Source organism: Trichosurus vulpecula, chromosome 3, assembly GCF_011100635.1.
Source record: "Trichosurus vulpecula isolate mTriVul1 chromosome 3, mTriVul1.pri, whole genome shotgun sequence".
In the NCBI taxonomy this organism is placed as follows: Eukaryota; Metazoa; Chordata; class Mammalia; order Diprotodontia; family Phalangeridae; genus Trichosurus; species Trichosurus vulpecula.
In genome coordinates, this window is record NC_050575.1 from 1398316 (window position 1) to 1422566 (window position 24251).

Sequence of the window (24251 nt, forward strand, 5' to 3'; positions counted from 1 at the left end):
TCACAGGAGCCCTGTACATGAAGTCATTGAATTACTACAATAGCTGCCTTTGGCAGAACTTTATCAACCTGGATGATACAGATGACTCACTGTTCTAGAAAAAGTTACACTTAATTAAAATTGTCCTGTATCAAAACATTTAAACAAAACAAATATTCTGTGAGTCTTCCATTAGAAAGGAACAGAGTTCAAAGTTCTGCTATTGACCCACAATCACATAGAAAACTGCCAAAATTTGGTCCATTTTATTGCAAATCCGGTCAAAAAAACTTGAATGATTTATATCAAACTATTTCACTTCACTGGCCACTACTTAGCAATTTCACTATGAGATATAAGGATGATCACCATCAGAACCTTAGGGGAAAAAAAGGCCAAACTCATTACTCTCAAACAAATTCTAAATCCTGAAAGGAGATCTTCCATACATCTGTTTAAAATATCACCAAGTTTTTATCCATCAGTGAGGTCTTCCCATTTTTTCAGTGAACATCTATAGGAGAGATGTTAAAATGCACTTCACATTTTGATGCTAACAGCTTAAATCTTCTGGGATTCTTACTGGAGATTTCTAAAATGTCTCTGATTCCCAGAATGAAGGTTTACAAGGAAAAAAATTCTATCTTTGTGTTGCACTTATAGGCTTTCCCCACTAGCTGCCGCCAATGGTGTTGATGGTTTCTTTATCCTCTTTGCTTTAGAACTTAAATCAGTCTGATTAGTCCATTCACAATGTATGAGTTCTTGATGAAAAATATTTTTATATTAAATCCCCACTTAGGTATGAATTTCTAAGTAAATACGAAGGCTTTTATAAGGATATATCAGATGATGACTATCTTTCTCCTTTACCTGACTTCCATACTTACTTTTCTCTATCTGTTTTGTAGATCCGTGCAATCTCAGGCACTAAAGGATCATCTGGATTGGGATCACACAACAGAGAACAGATGGACAAGAGTACTAGGAAGAGAACAAACAGCAACTTTAGCAGGGTAATGAGAGAAGCCAAACGACACCTTCTCTGACTCCAGTCAGGACTGCACTTATCAGCTGGTCTCACAGGCTGTCCAAGGACTTCACAAAGTTTTCAGAGTTCTAATTTAAAAAGTAGTTAGCATTAAGCAATCGAAGCGAGTGTGGACAAACAGGACACATTATTGTAAAACAAAGTATATTTCTGAAAAGAATTTAAAACTACACCTAAAAGATCACAAGATGTACATACAAGTCGACCCAATGATACAAAAACATTTTACCAGGACTTTTTGTTGCAGCAAAGAACTGGAAACAAAGTGGGTGCATATCAGCTGATGAATGGCTAAAGAAATCATATGAACGTAACAGGGTATTATTGTACAGTAAGAAAGGAAAGGAAGAATCAGAGAAAAGCCATCAGTAAACTAATACATAAAAAGAATCTGAAAACATATGCACTATTCCATATCCACTGCAAAGGTGGTCTCCTATCTCTGCTCTGAAGCCAGGCTTCCTTTGTTACTTCAACGTTCACTTGTAATTGCTCCGTGCTGACTGCCCACCTCCACCCCCCTCAGTTCTACAGTCGTTATATATGTTGTTTTCATGGCTCTGCATATTTGTAAGTCTGTCCATGATTCTTCGTCTATATCCTATTAGTCATTTCTTACAGCACAGTAATACTCATCCATCATATTCCACGTATCACAACCTGTTTAGCCGTTTCCTACTTTGTTTCCAATTCTCTGCTAACACAAAAAGTGTTACTATAGTTTGGTCTATGTGGCGTAGTCTATTCTTTTCATCAGTGAACTCCTTGGGCGTATATGCCTAGTTAGTGGAAATCTCTATTTTAGTTACTTTTTATCCATGGTTCTAAATGGTTTTCCGAAACAGTTGTGTACCAATTCCTAGCTTCACCAGCAATTCAGTAGTGGTATCCACCTTCCCACAATCCCTTTAACATTGACCATTTTCATCTTTACCAAGTTAAATGGGTGTGAAGTGAAAACTCAACTTTGGTTTGATTTGCATTTCTCTTACTAGTAATTTGAAGCATTTTTTCATGTAGTTGTTAATAGTTTGCAATTCTTTGAGAAGTGACTGTTCATATCCCCAACAGTTATTGGGGAATGGCTGCTGGTTGGTCTTACCTGTAATTTGTTAGTATCCACGAGTTAATTTGCTAACTTCTCTACTAGTTAGTATATAAATTGGGTACTAATCCTTTATCTGAGAAATTAAAGGTACGATGACGGGCAAAGGGGAGAGGAAACAATCCCTATTTGCTGATAGTTTACTTACAAAATCTGGGGGAATGAGCAAAGAAATGACAGTATGAACAGATGTGATGACATTCAGGCATCATTCAGACTTGACTATTAATAACTATATTAGCTAACCAAACAGAAAGAACCAGTAAATACTTTCAGAAGGTAGAGTCCTTGGCTTAGTAACAGAACAAGGGCTAGTCCTATTCTGAGTGACTGATACTTAAGGGGGTAGATTAGTGAGGGGAAAAATCCTTAACTTTCAAAGAAGAAAACAAGGAAAATTAAAGTTGACTTTTGGCTAGAAACTCTGTCCATATTTGAAACTTTAGGCTCAAGATTTTATTCAGGACACGCGCATACACGCATGCATACACACACACACACACGTATGTACAGAGTGTGTAAGCTATAATTTATATAAATTATATTGCTTTAAAGCACTGAATTAGTGCACAAATGATGCAATAAACTCTGACCCTGCTTTTAATTCAGACATCTTTTTTAGATATTTTTCTACTTTGTTGTGCATATTTTAGTTTTTTTCCTCCCAAGAAAACTGATCACAAAACTAACGGAATAATGTCCTTTAACCATGCTTTTCTAGGTTTGTAGGCTTTAGAGCCAGAGGGCACATTTGGGAACATCTAATCTAATCCAGTCATTTGACAGATAAGGGAACTAAGGCGTAGACAAATGAAATAACTTGCTCAGGATCACAGAGCCACAGCAGGCCCTTTAACTCTGAATTCTAAACCTGGCTTCAACCTTCCTCACATCATAGGTCTTCCTTGAGTAACACAAACAAAAAGATGCCTATTACTGATAACATATAGCAGCAGATAACCCCAATTCTCTTTCCCAACTCTATCCTCTTTCCCCTTTTAAAGACAGAATCTTCCCACTTGCATTTCTATGGAGACCACTTAACTGAGCTCAATATTAAAATATAATTTATGTCTTGCTAACATGATGTAACTGTAAGATGTTTTTAAGTAGGTTTATATGGTGCTGTTCTCACTTCATCTCACACCACTACCAATTCCTATTATTTCTCGTGCACCAAACTTTTAAAAATCCAATTTTACTTTCAGTTCCAAATCAAATTCTCTCCCTTTCTTCCATCCCCCACCTATTGAGAAGGCAAGAAAAACAAAACCCACTACAAACATGTAGAGTCATCATTCACCAAACCTTGAGGCTCTCTCTGTTCCTTAAGCTGAAAATTTTAATTCTTTAGCTTTTCTATCCCAACATTAATAGTGTTAGCATAATCTTTAAATAAATTTAGGCTTTTCCAGCTCAGTTCTTATCCTGTATGTGTAGAAACATTAACTATACCATCAATATTTTTGGGAGCAGGTGACTTACTGTAGTCTTTGAACAACAGGCTACTTTTGGGCTGACAACAGTCAAGTCTATGCTGCCTATTCATTACAAAAACATGTACTGAGCAGCTACTATGTTTTATACACAAGGCACAGGCAGGGAATACAAAGATGTTTTAAGATGCTACAGTGTATTAAACATTAACATGTATGGTCAAGATGTTGCTTTTAAAAGCTTGTTCTAAATGCTTTTAGTCACATGGCAGCGGTAAAATAATGATTGCTTATCAGCTTAAGGGAAATACGCTCAGAAATCTGATGGATAATTTTAAACAAGCTAACATGTCAAATACACGAAAAGTGCAGAATTTTCCATTAACCAAAGTGCACTTAAAACAGTTCTTTACAAAGGGCATGAACAACCTCTACTTTAATGGTGATATTTTCAGTGAGAATTCAGAATGTCATCCTATGACACAAATGGAGAGTAGCCCACATTTACCAGAAAGCAACCTTCAGTTGAAACTTTTGCTGTTCAAATGATCAGCGCTTCTAATTTCTGACGTCAGCATAATTGTCTGATTTCTCTCTCTCGCTTCTGTGTACTGAGCGATGATGATCAACTCTTGCTAAGCCCAGGATTTAAAGATATTTATTTAGGATATTATTAGATATTATCCCTGGTCACCTCAATTTAAACACTTTCGTTGTACTCCAATCTGGGTGTACGGTTTATTTTCCACACACTCAAACTGTGGCTTATTTTATCTTTCCTCTAGAAGCTTGGAAGTCATGGAACATCGCCTGCAAGCAGACGATGGGTTTTTTGGGCAGGGGGACCAGTGATGTCTGCAGGTCCATACAACCTTAGCATCTTTTACATGTTGGAAGTTACGTCAGCAGAAAAACAGAAAACTGTGGGGGGAATGTTCTGAATCTGTTCATTTCTTCTTCCAATTCCTTTAGCCTTTCCAACTCCAGCACTCTAGTAGTAATCCTCCAAGTAATAACAGCAAGCATTTATTTAGTACTTCTTGCAAAGCGCTTTTACGAATGTCTCATGTGATCGCCGCAGCAACCCTGAGACGTAGGTAGCACAGTTACTTCCATTTCATAGATGACGAAACTGGGGCAGGTGGAGGTAACTTGCCTGGGCTTACACACAAGTGCCTGAGGACAGATACGAATGAACTCGGATCGTTCTGGTTTCAGGTCCAGCACCTGGCTGCCTCCAAATGGTATTCATATTCCATGAGTCATTATAACACATTAATTCTAATACATTTTAATAACTACAAAAACAGACTTCCTGATTTTCAAATAGTTAATTCAAAGTACAGGAAAAAAGTACACTAGAAAGCAACAATAAACTATATAACCTATGTAAAATGTTAGCTAAGATACAGCCAGTCATTCTCATAAGCTAAACCAGCGTATTCACTATTTGACCTAATTTCAGATACCTGCTGCAAACTAGCATGATGGTAACTCATTTTTCTTTTTATAAATCTATCATCCATCAAATCAGTATCTATTAGAGATTCCAAGTATTCTTTCAGCCACTTGGAAGATTTTTTTTCATTTTTGTTACTTTTAAGTTAATTGACCTTTTTTATGTGTAATGGGTCATTAGTATATCATTTCTTCAACTCTTCATTTAAGTGCTTGGACGTTTACTAGGTTACGTCTTCATCAGGAAGATTCCCAATACTCATCTTTTTCATTAGCATCTGGACATGCAGCTTTTCTCAATTCTAACAGCATATCAAACGGCTTTTCCAAATATTTTTCGACATACATATGCCTTGAAAATTGTGCTAATTTACTAAGTAAATAAGATTTTACAAAGGTGTTTGTACATTCTATTTAGCCAAGTGAGGCATGATAAGAAAATGAAATTTCAAGAAAGCTGATAAAATATTCCAAATGAAGTTACACATATTACTTATTCAAAAATAGTTCAATACCTTTTCACATTCTAGCTATCTTGAAAAACAAACTCCTAGACATGGAGGGAAACAAGAGCGCAAACATTTTCTTGTATAGCATCCAAGACTTTCCAAAAAAGGTAACACTTAGATGTAGGAGAAAAGGTAAAAATCAAGTTATGCATATGATTTATGGGTTTGTAGAAATACCCCCAACCAGATCAGGGTAATCATGGTTCTAACCTCAAAGTATATTCAAAGGCACAATCATAAATACTTTCCAAAGAGTTCTTGCATTATAAGAAGGCCCATAAAAAGGAGAGGCCTTCTCTGAAGATATAAGTTGAATTTGTAGTTATTAAAGGCCAAAAGGCTTTTTCGGGGGGAGGGGGGGGGTAGGGTGGAAAGGTGATTGCTAATGATAGCTTTGTACAAGCCTAGCTTATGATGTTGATTAGAGAGGCCTAGGGTTAAAATCTATTTTCAGAAGACTATATTATAATGGCATACAGCAAGAGCCGGCAAACGATGGCCTGTAGGACAAATGGTTTTAATCATTCTGATCTTGTGGCCCACAGGCTGTAGTTTGCCAACCCCCGGTATACGTTGTTAGTCGGTTGTGTCTGATTCTTCATGACCTAATTCGGTGTTTTCTTGACAACAATAGATCGGAGTGCCATTTCCTGCTCTGGCTCATTTTCTAGATGAAGGAGAGGAGACAATCAGGGTTAAATGTTTGCCCAGGGTCACACAGCTGCTAAGTATATGAGGCCGGGCCTGGCCCTCACTCCACTGTGCCACCTAGATGCACCCGCCCCCCTCGCTCAATGTGGACACAGAGTATAACAATATCACCTGTGGAAAGGGATGTCATAATTAATCTTTTCCCTTTCATCTCCTAGCTTCATCATTAAGTACAATGGAAAACAGGGCCTTTTTATTCTCTGCTACTATTTTTCTAGTACCTTTCGACATCTCTCAAACACATTTCTAAACAAATTCAAGTCTAAGTTGAAAGTAGAAAGTTTAATACTGTTAACGTGCTTGCAGAAAATTTCTGGTATGCTAACATTGAATACAAACTCAAATTGAATATAATCATTGGTAAGCCTTCAGAGTATGTATTTTTATAATTTAAGTACTTCTTGTAATAACCTGTATTACATTCTCCTATAAGGACTTATCTAAATGAGCAGCTACATATGCTTTACAATGGATTTATCCTTCTTTTTTGGGGGGTGGGGGTGGAGAGGGAGGCTGAAACTGCAATGGTCATTCACAGCCCAATTCTACCACTAATCAGCAGGAAGCTTTGCCCCCTTTGATTTCTGTCCTAGGTCCAATCACCCGGCCTTCAGTGTGGCTTGGTGGCCCCTCCTCATCCCACTGGTAAATGACAACCAACTGATTGCAGCTCTACTTCAGCTCACAACCCTCAAGCTGGAGTGATCTACCAGCCTCGGTAGCAGAAATTATACCTGTAACACCATCACATCCAGCTATCCTTCTGTTCTGAATGGTATCTCACATCACTAAACTTAGATAGAGAGGTATGTGCTCTTGTACATAGCAACACTTGTGTGACGACTAACTTTGATAGACTTAGCAGGATCTAAGACACCTCCAAAAGATTCAGGAGAAAGAACTAGAGTCTGAATGCAGATCGAAGCATACTATTTGCTCTCTATCTTTTAGTTTCTTCTTTCTTGTGGTTTTCCCCATTGTTTCTAATTCTTCTTTACAACATGACTAATGTGAAAATATGTTTAATATGAATGTATATGTATAGTCTATATCAGACTGCATGCTGTCTTGGGGAGGGGGAGAAAATTTAGAACTCAAAATCTTATGAAAGTGAAATGTTGAAAAAAAAAATAAAATTCCTTTTACATATCCAAAAAAAAAAGAGTTACATGCTCAAGTTTGAAAATACCTTCAACTATCCCTGCCTATCAGGTGTTTCTCAGTTTTTTATAATGATGAATGCTTTAAAGCAGAGGCTTTTAACCTGGGGTTCATGAACTTGGATGGGGAAAAAAAAATTAAATCTTTATTTTCACTAACCTCTAACTGAAATTTAGCATTTCCTTCTACAAATCACAGCACTATCATACTTTCATATCATATTACAGTTTTTGTGGATCTTAAAATAATTTGTGTTAATCACTACTTCAAAATTACTATAGTTCTAGGACTTGATGCTAGATCACACATGATCGGTCTTCTTTTCTACAGATGGTATCTCAATGTAGTTTGTTTCCTTTGTAATCATATGTATTTTATTCGTTTAGAAGCATTATCACAGGCTTTACCAGTTGCCAGAGGGGTCTAAAACATACACAAAAAGTTAAGAACTGCTGCTGTAGAGGGATACTTGGCATCTCACGTGTGATTACGACTTACTTTCCAATACAGTACATGAACAGGAAATCACCAATGTTCTATAGACACATCTCACTATTAAGTAACAAATTTATTTGTAATACCCATGTAATTACCTTTTGAAATAGTTAGTGCTGGTGACCACTGTGACCGTAGAATATCAAGACAAATGCTGCCATTACTGTTAATATTTGGATGGTAAATTCTTGTTGTAAATGCAACCTAAAAAAAAGTTTCACATAAATTGGTTTATTGAAGTTATTTAAAAATGCAAAAAGACATAATTGGGAAAAATAAAATGATAAATAAAATTTTTTTTGAAATGCATATAGGAAACTAATTCACATAGTTTAACCTACCTTAGGTGGTTTGAAGGGATAATCTGTTGGGAAATGAATTGTCAAGAAAAATACTCCACCCTGATAGGGACTATCATTCTGTTGATAAAGAGAAAAAAGTGGTTATGATGAACGACTTAACACAGGCTATTCTACATTGAAATGAATCTGAATACTTACTGGCCCCATTATTGTAGCTTGCCAATGGAACACTGAAAGAGAATAAGAAATCATTACGTATTACCCCAAATATCAACGACTACACCTTCTCCTCGAATCTTAGTTTATATTCAGTTATTACTCATCACCAAGTCACTCAATGTACATTATTAAAGGTCTGATATTGAAATCCAGGAATTTACTTTATGAACAGGAATTGGAAGCATGAGTCAAGTGAGAGCCTAGAAAAAAACCTAGTCTAGCTGTCATTCTAAAATGTTGTCATAAAACTCCTAATTAAAAATAATTATGATTGAAATACTTTGAAATCTGTCAAAGAAAATGACACAGAATAAAAACCTCAAATAATACCATTATCCTGTAACAGGGCGGGGGGGGGGGGGGGGGGGGGAGGGTCTTAGTAATACAATGAAACTTCATGATGATTCCAGAAGTATTAGATAAGAGTGACAGGCCAATATGGATAAGTAAAATTTCAATATAGCAATTATAATGAGGTATAAAAGACAGGTAGGTAGACCAGTGGCTAGTGTAGGGGCCTGGAATAAGGAAAACCTGAGTTCAAATCCAGCCTCAGATATTTGCTAGCTGTGTGACCCTGGACAGGTCACTTCACCTCTCTTTGCCTTAAATTCATCAGAGAAGGAAGTGGCAAACCATTCTAGTATCTTTGCCCAGAAAAGCCTTTGCACAATAAAGGTCACAAAGCGTAACACATGACTGAACAATAAGATTCACAAGAACCTTAATCTTAGTGTCTGTGAATAACTCTTAATATTTTTACAGAAGTATTTCATTCTAACTGGTTTCCTTTGTAATCCTATGTATTTTAGTTTATGTATTTAAAAATATTATTCTCAGAAATGGTCCACAGGTTTGAAACTATCAAAGAAGTCCAGGACAGAAAAAAGGTTAAGAACCCTTGATCTACACCTCAAAAAAGATGAAGCGCAAAGCTCTGCTCAAAGTTAAGGTTTTTCCCTAAGCTTTGATGGGCCAGAGAAATTAGAAGGCAGTTTTAAATTAATACTATATTTTCCCAAAGTAAACATAAGACAAAATATATTCCAAAAATAATACAGTCCTTGACAAAGTTCCATTCTGATGCTTTCATAATGGCATGGGAGAGAGCGTGTGTGTGTGTGTGCGCGCGCATGTGTGCGCACGTGCGCATATCAGCATTAGCAAGTAAACACAGTATTGAAATATAAATTACAAAGGTCTGCCTACAAGTCATTTCAAATTCAGCCTAGTCTACAGACTGCGCAGAGATCAGTCCAAACACGCTGGCTTCTGTAATAAGACAGACATGAATGATGAACATCAACCTGAGAAATCACAGGAGGTCTGACTTACCTCCCTGACCAATTTTAACTAGCTCATTGGAGAATGACCCTACAAAGACAGTGGGCAGGAATTGCTGATATTTTCCTCAGCAGCCCACAAGAATGGGCTTAACACACTCCCATGGAATCACAGGCTAATTTAAGATGAACATAATCAAAACATTTTTGGCGAGTAGATTACTTCATCTTTTTCTAAGCTCTACCAGAAATCTTTCGGCCTAGAGAAACCAGAATTTGTTCCTACTTTGTTTTGCCTTTTGTCACAAAAACTGTTAATAATATGAATCAAATGTCTTAGTAATAAGGCTCATTAGACAAAAGTGTTGGACCAGGAACTAGGAGATTTTTTTTTTTTACAATGTAAACAATTAAGCTATAATGGAACAGACATCTTCCATTAGTTTACATTATTTCGAACAATTATAAGGTGCGTAATAAGTTACTTTGTGCTTACCTAGAGAACTGTAAAGTTTCTTAAAGATAAACGCCAAGTGCTAATTCGTCATATATCTCCTATGATGAGTATCTAATATGATCCTTTGCATACCATTAATAGTCAATTAACTATAATATCAAACCACCAAGTGCTAAGTGATTTCTTTTTCAAGCTTTTTTAAAAAAGTGCTGAGTTCATAATGAACAAAATGTTGTACTTAAAATAACATAACTTGCTCACAGGATAATGGCCAAATGCTTAGGAGTCAGATGAAAGATTAATTCCAATCTAGAGCTTGGTGCAAGGAAATGGATACAGAACAATTTGGAGCTGCTCCTGGCTATCTAGCAAGAACGCACAGATAACTCAGGACTAGCAGCACCTGAAAGCACTAGCAGGCAAAACGTACATTAAGATGAACTTCTGATTGGCAGGATGATGACCAGAACGAATCTGAATAATTTTTTTTTAAAGAAGGATATTCTTTTTTTTTTTTTTAAATAAAATCAATTTAAGTTAAATTGTTAATTTCATGTAATAATTTAAGCAGGAGGAATCAGACAGGCAAAGGGCAGGGCCTGAGTAACAGATGTTTTTTTAAAGGAAGAAACCCCGACTTCCTGCTTCTAATGATCTCAACATACGGCATTTTATTTTTCTAAGTGCTTTCACAGCCAACATTCTAGCTGACACAGCTGGGAAGGACAGAGAGGATTCTACACAGAGTGAGTGACTCACTCAAGGCAAGAGAATGTTAAAAAAAAGAATATATTCCAGGTGGCTAATTTCTCTTATACTTTCAGTGCTAAGAGAAACTACCACATTTACTTATCATCAAATCTAATCACATACCCAAAATTGACAAAAGCAGTTTGGTTCATAAATTAAAGTCAATTAAGAAAGTAAGTTCAATGATTAATCTGGATGAGGTACTGAACCTAAGAAGGATACTGACTATGCCAAAGATAGAATTTACTAATGTTTGACAGTCAATCTCAGGAGATGTTTATTCGAACGCAGACATCTCTAGAGACCTGCACTCAAACAGAAGTAGAAAAAAAAGAAAGAGAAAAGGAAATTAAGTAGTTTAAGTGATGATCGACAAGGGTTAAAGTTCATTTCTTCCTGCCTGTCAAATCTTTACAGAATAGTAAAAAAAATTACACAACAATTTTAAAAAGTCAATATGGAGTCACAAGTACACATGTGACATCTCCTATTCATAAGACACAGAGGCTAAAGGAAGCAGTTTAGGACAGTGAATGAGGACACAGGTTTGGAGTCAGAAGTGCTGAATTTAAGTCCAGATCTTACCACTTAACAGTTGTGTGATCTTGGATAAATCACTCTGAGCCTCAATTTCTTCATCTGCAAACTGGGGTACCTAGTACTTACACTATGTTTCATAGGGCAACATGTGTAAAGCTCTGTATAGCATGTACATTAGAGCTCAGACAATTCTTAATAGGGTCATTTTAGTGCTAACAGATTCCCTCTGGTTCCAACTAAATTAAGAACAATAAATCTGAGCTGTTAGCCATTTTAGACTCCTCTACCTAATCAAAACATCCTTCTTTCCTCGCTCTGATTCTTTTCTGGAATTTCAGAGCTGATACAGATCTTCTGACATAACTCTCTAGTTCTCTCTGTTCTTTACAATGGACCTTCTTTAAAGTAAAGATGCTAAAACTAACAAAGCCTACAAGGAACATCTAGTTGAATAAATGAGAGGATATCCTACATGATGCGACTTCACTCTTCTCTTTGGGCATCCAAATGCTAGATATTTATGTAGCATCTATGCTGTCAAATATGATAAAGTAGAAGGTATTTTATTTAACCTAGGAAGAGTTTTCTAGGCAATGGTTTTTGTTTTTTTTTTCCTACTTGGGCACCAGGAATGTGATTGTGCCAACAATCCTGGTTAACTGCAAAAGCAAAGGCAAATTTCTTCAGATGTGAAAGAACACTTGTTTGATAACTCAAAAGAGGAGAGTCTCTGGCCCCCAAAGACTCTGTTATGGGGGAAGTTTTCCAATCACTTCTCAGCTTTGAGAATTTCGGTTGAAAATCCTGCTGAAAGGAAAAACTACATTTACATGGACAATTTGAAGGAGATAGTTTGTCTCTAAGAAGCACATCACTATCTTTTTAAAAAATCCTAAATACTTAACGGAATGGTCCAAAAGTAGGGGAAAAACACTAAGATTTTTTTTCATCATTTAATTTAAAGTTTATCATTTGTACACAATTAATATACACACGCCTACCTCCTTTAACCATAAAGGAATTCTTTTAAAGACTTTCCCTATGGTTCTTAATGTTTTAACCCTTGGCTATACTACAAAAACTTGAGTTCACACATACAGTCTTAGAAAAAATAAAAAATCTTAATAAGATATGCCAACCTCACACATATCATCATCACAACCCCGGGGGAAAAAGGTTATCTTGTAGAAATGTTTTAAAAAATTAATTCTACTTTAAAAGCTCAATTTTCTGTGAGTCGTTATAGGCATAAACATATTGTCAAGGATTTCAGATTGAGAAGTATTATCTGAAACATTCCTCTAGAAAAGCTGGCTAGGCAACTGGATGGCAAAAGGAAATGCTACATCAGAACAGAGACAATACAATTTATATCTAGCTACCAATGACCATGCAATGAGTTCTTTTAGGTAGTAATAAACTCAGAACAGCTTGAACTCTCAAACTATTGACACAACTAAATACTAAGTATTCTTAAGCACATTTCAATATAAAAACACAAAACACTTTCAAGTCTCTTCTCATGCTTTTTAAGGAAGACAAACTTGCTGTTTAGAGCTGAAGTCAAGATCTTATGTTTGAAATATCCTTGCCAAAAAAAAATGTGGGGCAGGAAACAGGCTATTTACACTAAGTGGACAAATGTCTAATGGAAGGAGTTCATAGTAGTTATGAGATAAACATATTAGAGTTTCAGCCAGCTCTTGCTACTAAAAGTAAGCTTCTTAAGGTAAGTTAGTTATACACAGTGCAACTACTTAAAAAAAAGGTAACTCAAGAAAAGTGCTATTATATGCCCTACTGCCTTACAGAATATAAGCTCTCATAAAGAAGACTCCTTTCTGGGTTCTATAGAGCAGTTCTGAATAATTTCATTAAGTACTTACTGTCATCTCCAACAGGACCTGCTGAACACTGAGCTGGGGGGTCACGTGCCAGGTCATTCAACTCCTTAAAAAAGAGAGGAGAGGTTTAATCGACAGAAAAGATACTGAAATTTTATCATTTTGGGAGTTATACTCTTTACAAGTCTACCCATTATCTTTGCCCTATTCCTCCACTGGGCTCCTCTTCCCAAGGACCAATCTAGAAATCCTGATGACAATGTAATATTAACTTCAGATGAGTCTTCAGAACTACATTATGTTAAAGTTGGTATTCTTACCCAAATAACTTCTCCCCTACTCTCCCTTTCCCCCATTCAACTACTTTTCCGGTCAACAGTGAAACACTCTATATTCAGATTTTACTTGGTAAATCCTGTTAAAATAAGGATACAGAGGACTTCTGGAGCTTCTCCCAATAATGTTCTATTATTATAAAGCAAAGGCAAACAGTTTTCAAATGAGAATCAGGACTTTTGTTTCTTCTTAAGGTCTGACATTTTCTGTTTCTAATAACTAAAACAAAAGTGTTTTGCTGCTTTCTATCTGTGCTGGTATCATTAAGTGTGTTAGAAGAATGTATAAAATAAGGAGAATAGGACAGCCCAGGAACTTGGGTCCTAAGAAGTTCTAAAAACATAAGACGTAAATCCAGATGTAGTAGCATGTATCATGTCTCAACTCTTCGACACCTCTAGTTTTAAATGGTCTTTCCACATATCTCAAGGAATCAAATGGAAAGAATGGAGGGGTTTGGAAGAAGGAAGTCTTGTAAGTCCTTAGTTCTTCTTTTACCATAGATGTTTTCTATAAAAAAAACTTTACACTATCACCAAAGCACTCCTTTATTTGAGCCAAAGTATGCATGTTTGGGCTGGGTTAACTGTAAAACCTTGGACAAGTCAAAGAACTTCATCTGTAAAATGTGAGGGGTGGTAAGGTCCCTCAGAACAGTGGTGGCAAATTAAAATTAAAATGGGGGCCACTAACCCATACATTAAGGATCCTTTTAAGCCAAATTTTGACAAGTTTTAAAATGGAAAAATTACTTATGTTTATTATATTTGTTTTATTAAATATCTCCCAATTACATTTAAATCTGGTTCAGGCTGCACCTGGGAGAGCTGTGACCATGCCACATATTTGACATGTCTCTTAGAGCTCTAAATCTATGACCCTCAAAAATTGTGTATTGAATACAACAGGAAACAAACACAAAGTCCCAGCCCTCAGCTTATAATTCAGAAGGGAGAAAGGCAAGTATATAAGCAACCAATATACTACAAAGCACAACATGGTAACCTCCACAAGAAGCATTTTACAAAGTGCTAGAAAGATCCAAAGGAGGAACAGGAGAGAGGCTTATTTAAACTGAGCTTGGGAGGATGAATAGCATCTTCATCGTGGAAGGAAAGGAGAACTTTCCTGGCAACGGCACAAAGGTCTCTTATTTGTGCTTATTCCTGTACAGTCTTCCATTTTCCCAAAAAGGTTCTAGGATACAACCCTCTCCCTACAGCCAACCACTGACTAGCTTAATCAACAATCTCAAGAAGTCACTAAGAATACATATGCGATAAGCAAAGAATCTTTAAATAGCCATCTCTACCCAGCTCATCTGCCATGGCTCCCCATATTCATGCCTTTCCATTCTCTTCCAGCTAGTAGAAAGCAGCTGAAAAAAGCCTATCAACAGTGGCTGTGAAACAGCAGTCATCTTAAACGATTACAAATAACTGAAGTTTGAGCAGAGATTAGGATGGTAAAAGACAACCACAGATAAAACCTCCTCCAAACAGTCCTAATATACTTGTTATTAAATTCTATTTCTTTCCTTCAATACTGCTTCTCTTAGACCTCAGACCTAATCATAGAAAACAGAAAGAAGGTGGTGGGGAGAACCAAAGCAACAGGGCACAAAAAGCTAAGAATACTAAAAAAAAAAAACAAAAAACAACAATGCTGAGAATACTCACAATAATCTAATACAGAAGCCTCAATTCAACAAATAATTATTCAAGACCGGCTATGCACATAGCCCTGTGCCGAATACCATAGACTAATAGTTTTCAAAGGTTTCAAAGGCTATTCCTACTCTCAAGGAGACTGCAATCATTTAGATGAGATAATGCACACGCTTTGTTGTTGTTCAGTCGTGTTTAACTCTTCGTGACCCCATGGACCATAGCACACCAGGCAAATTTTAATACCGTCCATGGGGTTTTCTTAGCAAAGACACTGGAGTGGTTTGTCATTTCCTTCTCCAGTGGATCACCTTTTGTCAGAACTCTCCACTATGACCTGTCCATTTTGGGTAACCCTTTACGGCATAGCTCATAGTTTCATTGAGCTACGCAAGCCCCTCCGCCACGACAAGGCAGTGATCCAGGAGGGGAATATGTATACTGTCAGACTATAAATTCATTAAAGTTGTAACTAGTCCTAGCTGAACACTGTACCTCCCCCAGAGCTTAACACAGTAGATGCTAAATATATATTTGCTGAATGTATATACATAAAAAGCTAAAAAATCCAAAAGTATGTAGCACTTAAAGACAAAATATACATTGCCATAAGGAATTACAAAAGCCATGTCCAGGTACAAACACAAAATGTTACAAGAGTGAAGGGTCCAATCGCTGTGGGTTGTAAGTAGTCAGGAAACTTTCATGGTATGGTAGAAAAAGCAGTAAGATGGGGCTTCAAACCTTTCCTTTGATGCATATTCTGGAGTGACACTGGGGCAAGTCACTTAACATCCCTGGACCCCAGTTTCCTTATCAGCAAAATGCAAAGGCTGGACAAGATAGTCTCTGAGGCTCACGAAGTAAGGAGAAATGCAAAGGAGAACAAAACCATAGGGGACGATGTACTGTGAACCCAAGGGGAAGCAAGATGTCTGTGGAAGAAAATTTCTGAAGGTCAAGAGTAGTATTACAGTTGTAAGGTAATTTGCAGTAAGAATACTGGGCTAAGATTTATGGACTTTTTCCTTAGCTTGTTGAGACTCAAGAGAAATTGGAGGTTATTCACCTAGTAGTGGGAGTTGAAAGACTGAGAATAGAAGAATTTTCTGTTTGGAAAGAGATTCAGAGGGCCAAAGATTATCCTTTATGAAAACCGCAGTAGAGAAGTAGAACCTAACAGGTATGCTAACTTTTACACTTTCTATAAAACTGTCCAGATGAAAAAGTAGCCTTGGTTTAAATGTGGACTATAGCACTAAAGAGATGAGGGAGGGGGAGAAGTGATCAGAACAAAATTATTCTTAAAGCTAATAAAATCTACTAACACTGGTAATGATCTAAATAGAACACTAAAACAGATGTTAATACATTATATTCTTTTAAAAGTTTGTGGTTTTAAATAAATTTATATTCACAAAATAATTTTTTCTTCTTTTCTACTGCAAGTAAAATAGATCTGTACTCAGATTTGTATTATAGATATGGGTAAGGCCATATCCAAAATCCAGGTAGTAATTTGTTCTTTCCCATAAACAACTGTTCCCCACTGAAAAGGAATACCCAAATTAGGAAATTTTTTAAAGTTAAAAAAGTGTTTTATTGATGCTTTTTTTTTTTTGGAGGAGGGAAGCAAGGTGATCACGGTTAAGCAACTTGCCCATGGTCCTGCAGCTATTAAGTGTCTGAGGCCACATTTGAACTCAGGTCCTCCTGACTCTAGGACCAGTGCTCTATTCACTGTACCACCTAGCTGCCCCTTTATTGATGCTTTTTAAATGTCCATCATTATCCATTAGTCCATTCTCCCCCACTGCACCCCAGTAGATGCCTTCCCTTATAACAAGTATGAAGTCAAGAAGAACAAATCAACATGATGGCTGTGTCTAAGGATACATATCATTTTGTAGCTCTTTCCTATCACCAAATTAAAAGAAAGTCCTTTGGTATGACTGAAACTCCACAAAATTCTAAAAAAGAAAATTCATATTCACAATCATTTCCTAAAGATGAATTCCTCTGGAAAAAGTTGCAACTTCTTCATGTGCACTAACCAGCTTCCTCTATAAGGAGGTATGGCATACTTTCAGAAGATAAAGCAGAGTTGCAAAGATCTAACTTCTTGGATTTTAAGGGCTTTAAACAATTTTCCTAACTTCCAGCTTTCATATACTTACTTCTACATAGTTTATTTGTACCTAATTTGACAGCAATGTAGTTTCCCTTTTACATATTTCCACACTGATTTTTATGAAAAGTAATAAATATGTTCACTTGAGAGACATTGCTTTTGGTCTTGGGCGAGAGTTTTTAAACCTTTTTTGTGTGTCACAGTCCCTTCTGGCAGTCTGGTGAAAACCTAGGCATAAGATAAAATACATAGGCTCGCAAATGAAACAAATTATAGTGAACTATAGCTATCAAAATGCTAAAAAAAAGTTCACAGACACCAGGTTAAAAACCCTTTGTCTAGGAACCTAAGGATAATAGGCTCTCATGTGATTCCTATTTTAAAATGGCCTTACTAAGATCACTGAAATTTTTGGTGTAAATTTCAGAAAAGACTTAGGGACATGTAGCAGCCTTCCCCCTCTCCTCTCTTTTTACATATTTTTAAAAGCTGTGCTACAGAGATAAAGATCTTAGAGATGCTGAACAACAAGTCATTTATAAAGTAGTTTATAAAAACATGATTCACTTGACCTTCACAGCAACCCTGTGAGATAGGCAAACCATTCTAAACAGACCCAAAGAAGCGAAATGAATTGTCAAGGTATTAAAATTATCACTAAGTAAATCAGGACTTGAACCCAGAATCTTCCCTCTAAGTCCAATGTTTTCTCCACTACACTGTATCGTTGGAAATACAACACTTTGTTAACCTGAATATGATAGAAGAAAATGATATCAACATGTCAGAAGTTATACTTCCACAACACCAAGAAAGTTAAGGGGATTAAGGGCTAGCTAGACAAAAATATAGATAGAATCTGAAGGGACAACAGAGGTCACTAAATCCAATCTGTAACAAAAGCAAAATACAAGTGGTCTTTCAGCCTCCACTTAGTCTTTTCTGTAGAAGAGAAATATACTCACTCTCCTAAGGCAGACAGCTTGCTAACCTCAATGTCTGAGGCAACACTGACATGAACGTCACGGCTGCAGAAAAACAAAGCAGACCAAGGAACTAAGAAGAGATGTTTATGACCTGGCCTAAAAAGCACTGGAGTAAGAACTGACCCTAGCACACTCATCAGACTCCTAAGCACAGTAACAAGGACAGTGAGCAGAGTTAGCATTTCAGTACCCACATACTCAAGCCCATCTTTGACCTCACGGCTGTTAATGTTGCTTCTAATATTGCAGATCAAAACCCCATCTGTCCATCCTGTGACATTCTCGTTCTGTTCTCCAATAAGTTTACCTACATTCCACTTACTTCTCTGACACCTCAAGGATATTGGTGGCACACACAAGCTGTCCACTGCTATTGTCCTTCAGGAGACTGTAAAATTATTGTAATTAAGCCAAAATCTTACCCATAAACGAAGGACTGTCTTTTTAATGCCAATATTCTATCAATGATGTTACGTGGCTCTTTTGATAACAGAATGCTAGTCTTTGAAGAGTTGTGAGCAGAATGCAAAATACAGCAAATAAAGAACTTCGAATAACTGGAGTAATAGATGTCAGGGAAATTTACAATGGAAAATAAAAGAATGGCTCCTTGAGTATCTACACATGCACATTTAAAAAAAAAATTCACAATTCACAGTACATTTTACCTTAAAGCTAAAAGGTCCTAAAAATAAATTTCTCTGGAAAAAATGTATAACTTCTTCAAGTGCACTAAGTTATTATCCAGCTTTCTCCAGGAAAAACTTCAGTGGTTTTAGTCCAACATTATGTCTGGTAACAGAGACTATATTACCTGAAAATTTCTTTTGGCTTCCTTCCCTAGAACGGATAAAATTCAAACTCAAAAACTGAACACAAGGATTGTCACTCAGTCTAGTCAAACCTGGGACAATAATCTTTGAACACACAAAAAAGTAAAGGAAACTAAGGCAACAGATTTATATATATATATATAAAAAAAAAAACAACCCTACTTTCCAAAGTGAGGCAAGAAAGAGAGGAAGGAGGGCAGGAAACAGGCTGCACGCATGGCTTCCTGCTCCGAAAAGATCCACCCACACCAAAGCCAGGTGAGAGGCTCCTACATTAGCTCAGAATCTATCATTCTTAATTCCAGGGTTGTGTGAATAAGGTTCAAGAGGAAAAAATATTTTCTAGAATAGATTCTAACAAATTCCTTTCCTTTTCTTAAAGGCATTTGTAGCACTTCTACCATTTCAGGTTCTTTCGGAATCACTGCTTCCTTTCAGACACCAATCATGAGTCCTAGGCACAGTCTCCTGGAGCCAGTTTTTCCTTACACTATTTTTAGCTATGTACAAGTGGAGACAGGATAAAAGACTTTTATTAACTTCACTGCTAAGAGCCTTATATTAGAATCTCAAGCCTTGCTACTTTCTACCTGTGTTACTTTGGGCAGATTATTTATCTTCTATGCTTTCCTTATCTGTAAAACAAAATGTTGGCCTAAATGATTTCTAAGGTCCCTTTCCAACTCTAAATACCTATGACCTTATTAATTTGGTTCTTTTGAGATAATCCCATTCTGTTTTTCAAAGTGCTTATCCATCCCTATTTTACTCAGAAATGGTAAAGTCCTCATTTTAATACTAACAGATTCTATCAATTTTTGGTGTGAATCTGTTACGGGAAGCATAGTCAGAAAATTTTAGGCCATAACATCGGCAGCATGAAGGTACAGCAAAAAGTGTGTTGAACTCTGGAGTTGGAGGATCCAAGTCACAATTCTCAATCTTCTACCTATTCCATTATGATCCTGAGGAAATAAGGCCCAGATTTGTTTACTGTAAAATTAGGACTAGATATCCTTTGAGGTACCTCTCCACTTCCAGCTCTAAATCCACCTACCATGCAGTCAAGTCTCAGGGGTGTGGTGTGGTGGGGGTGTGGTTCTAGTTCTGGTGATGGGGGTGGGAGCTGGGGAGGGAAGGTGGACAGCTGTGTTGAATAGGTGCTTTATATCAACAAACTGGATTTACTATTCTTCCTTCATTAGTAGTCTCAGTTTTCACCATGTGCAAAGAAAGCATTGTACTAAGCACTGGAATATGTAGATACTAAGACAATTGAGAATCAGTTCATGCCTTCAAATACCTTACATTCTATTAAAATGTATGTATGAATCAGGTAATCTGAAGAGGAAAATAGCATTAGGGATAGCGGAAGGGGAGCAAAGAGTAAAGAAATCAGTGTCTGTTATTCCTTGTTCCAGCAATGTAGGCAAACCATAAAACTTAAAGAATTGATAAAAAGCTTGTAGTATTAGTCTGAATGAGAAGAAACTATGGCTGATATTCCAACTGGCCTCCTTGCTATTATTTGTAAAGGATATTTTATCCCTAGGCTTCATCCCTGCCCTTTGTACAAGCAGTCCTCTATGTTTGCATGTCCTTACCCACTGCTCTTTGAATTCCAGCTCCCTTTAAAGCTCAGCTATAGACAGCCCTTCCTTAAAAGGCCTTTCTTGATTCTCAGTCCTTAGTATCTCATCCCCCAAATTACTTTGTATGTATCCTGTATTTATATACGAACATGTATCCTCACCCACCTACCACCTCTAAGTAAAATGTAAGCTCCTTGAGGGCAGGAACTGTTCTCAATTTTGTATGCGTATCCTCAATGCCCGACACACATTAGGCTTAATAAATTATTTGATACATCCTAACTAGGATTGTACTCATACTTAAATGCTGTCACGGATGTCCAGAATTGGTTTCAAGTTCTTAAACTTTTTGACAATATGTATCATATGCTATTGTACAAATGGAACTCTGGATAAATGATAAAGTGAAAAAATTCTTGCTTTTAAGTTAGAACCATAATGCTATTTGAAGAGACTGACAAGAACCACACAGTCTTTACAGAAGCGGTTCTTAACCTTTTGTGTCACAAATCCCTTCTCTCTATGGAGAATTCCATACTTCTTTGGGAGTATGGTGAAGCCCATGTGCACTCTGCACTCCTTCTCAGAATGTTTTTAAACACATAAAATATAAAATACCAACTAGATTTAAAAAAAAAATGGCCCCAGGTAAGAAATCTTGTTCAAAAATTACAGCAAGCCAGTATAAAATTCTATTAATCAAAGTGTCTTGTACTACAAATATCCTGGAGGACTGCTTTTAACACTTATAGTGCCCATAATAGTCTGGGGAATTCAGCTAAAATATTTTTAAATTCCAAAAATAGGTATATACTTACAATAAACTAAGCAAGCCTATCTTGATTATTCTAAGGTTCAAAATAGCCACAAATACAAGATACACTATAGAAACTGAGATTTCTGTTTATTTTATAATAAATCACACTTCAAAGTCTTGAAAACCTAAACCAAAAAAGCTTTAAGTCAAGAAGTCACAAAACAGTGAGATCTCCTTTGTAAGCAGGGGAGAAAAAAGATCTGAGAAAAGCCTTTTAGAAATATTAGTGAACAGGATAGAGTCCACAAACTTATACTATTAATGCTCCATCACTATAAAAATAGACAAAAATGTATAAACTCATGTTTATTGAGCACCTAGTTGTATACAAGGCACCAGGGACACATGCAAAAGTCTGCCCTTAAAGGGCTAACATTCTACCTGGGAAGGGGAGGATAAGACAGGTACACAGAAAAGTAAAATAAAAAGTAGATAATTTTAGGAGGGAAGGGAACACTTCACAGAAGGCTTCATGGAGGAAGTTCACCCAAGTTGACTGTCAAAAGAAGGATTCCAAAAGGCAAAGATGAGAAAGGAAATTATTCCAGACACAGAAAACTGCATAAACCGGTAGAAGATGGAGACAGAATGTGTTTGGGGAATTTCACTGGAATGTAGAATATGTAAAGGGGAGTAATGTAAAATAAAGCTGTTAAGACCTTTGCTCCATAAAACTTTCTTTCGAGATGGTACAAATTTCAGTAAAAGCCTTGCTTTAACCAGAAACTCAATTAACTTTCAAAATGGAATTCCCCTACTTTAGGATGAGGGAAAAAAAGATCCTTCCATGACTATTCCAGCCCTCACTTTATCTCCATAGGATGTTTCTACCATTTCTGGAGGTCTATCGTTTAAAGCTCTGGACCTGAAATTAGAACATATGGTTCTTTTCTGAAACTATTATAAAGAGGATTTGTGGCAGCCAATGTAATTTTACCATTGTTGTTTGTTTTTTAAAGGGGCATCCAGATAGCAGAGCAGATAAGAGTTCTGGGTCTGGCATTAGTAAGACCTAGGTTCAAATCTGGCCTCTTATACTTATTTAGCTGTAACTCTGGGCAAGTCACTTTATCTCTCTTGATCTCAGTTTCTTCATCTCTACAACGGGGCTAACAGAACCTACATCACAAAGTTGGCTTGAGGATCAAATGAGTTAATATATGTATAGCACTTTGCAAACTTAAAAGTACTCTATACATGCTATCCAGTTTTTCTTCCACTCTTTCATACATAATTTGTCTTTACTGACAATCTAGATATTGGTTATTTCTTTTAGATGCACATATAGTGCTCCAATCTACTAATATACCACAGTTCTCTTAGCTATTTAGGAGGCATGTAAGCTATTTCTAATTTTGATATTACAAATAGTAATCTTACCTATTTGAACAAGTTATGCTCTTTTGGAGTATTTTCTTAGGGTTTATTTCCAAAAGATGAATTCCCAGGTTAAAAGAATAAATTTTTTAGAAGCTGACCATGTATCACTCTTCTCTAAAAAGATTGGACCAATTTATGGAGTCACTAGTAACATAGAAAAAAGTGTGCCTCTGGGCAGCTAAATGGCTCAGTGAATAGAACAGTGGCCCTAGAGTCAGGAGGACCTGATTTCAAATCTAGCCTCAGACACTAGTTATGCGACCCTGGGCAAGCCACTTAACCCTGATTGCCTCAAAAAAAAAAAAAAAGAAAAAAAAAAGAGGGAGGGAGTATGCCTCTACTCCTCTCATTGGATTCTAAACTCTCTGTAGTCTGGCTTTCAACCTCATCCAACTGAAACTCCAAACTCTCCAAAGTTATAAAGATCTTTCAATTACCAAACCCACTGACCTTTTCTTAATCCTTATTCTTCTTGATCTCTCTTTAGCCCCTGACAATGTCATTCATCCTTTTTTTTCCCTTGGATACTTTCTCCTCTCTAGGTTTCTGTGACACTGCTCTGGTTCTCCTCCTACCTTTCTGACCCTTCTTAAGTTTGCTAAACCTTCCTCCAGCTTATGCCCACTAAATGTGGGTTATGTGCCAAGATACTGTCCTGAACCATCTTCTCCCTTTACACAATCTCACCTATCCTCTCCTCTCCCGGGTTCAATTATCTCTATGCAGAGGATTCTTACCTCTATTTATCCCTCATCAGTCTCTTGAGCATCATCCAGTTTAACATCACTGATTGCCTCTTGGATATCTCAAATTAGATGTCTTCTAGATATACTGAACTCAAAACAATCAAAACAAAACTCATTATCTTTTCCTCCAACCAGTCTCTCCTGAACTTCCCTACTACTGTAAAGACACCATTATTCTAATCCCCAGGGTTCTCAACCTTATTTAAGTCATCCCTGATTCTCCACTCAGGTTTGTTTTATTTCTCATCTGTTGGCAAGTCTTGACAACTCTACCTTCACAATATCTCTTCCATACATCTCCCTTTTTTCCTCACTCAAACAGCCAGCAGGTTTTCATTACCTCACACCTGGACCATTTCAATAACCTCTTGGTTGGTCTGTCTCAAGTCTTTCCCTACTACAGTCCATTCTCCAGTCAGCTGCCAGAATAAGCTTCCTAAAATGCATGTCTGACTGGGTTACC

General features: G+C 36.8%; 1 protein-coding gene across 1 annotated transcript in view; it reads right to left on the minus strand.

The window, feature by feature from the left end:
* Positions 1 to 866: 866 nt before the first annotated feature.
* The window catches only part of LOC118841361 (serine/arginine repetitive matrix protein 1-like), a 45535-nt gene continuing 22150 nt past the window's right edge, over positions 867 to 24251 (minus strand). Inside the window, exons 4-8 of the mRNA XM_036748736.1 lie at positions 13343 to 13406; positions 8406 to 8437; positions 8247 to 8324; positions 8004 to 8109; positions 867 to 963 (exon numbers count right to left, since the gene is read on the minus strand). Coding sequence (XP_036604631.1) covers positions 13396 to 13406 — 11 coding nt within the window. The 3' untranslated portion in view covers positions 867 to 963; positions 8004 to 8109; positions 8247 to 8324; positions 8406 to 8437; positions 13343 to 13395. The remainder of the gene's footprint in view (positions 964 to 8003; positions 8110 to 8246; positions 8325 to 8405; positions 8438 to 13342; positions 13407 to 24251) is intronic.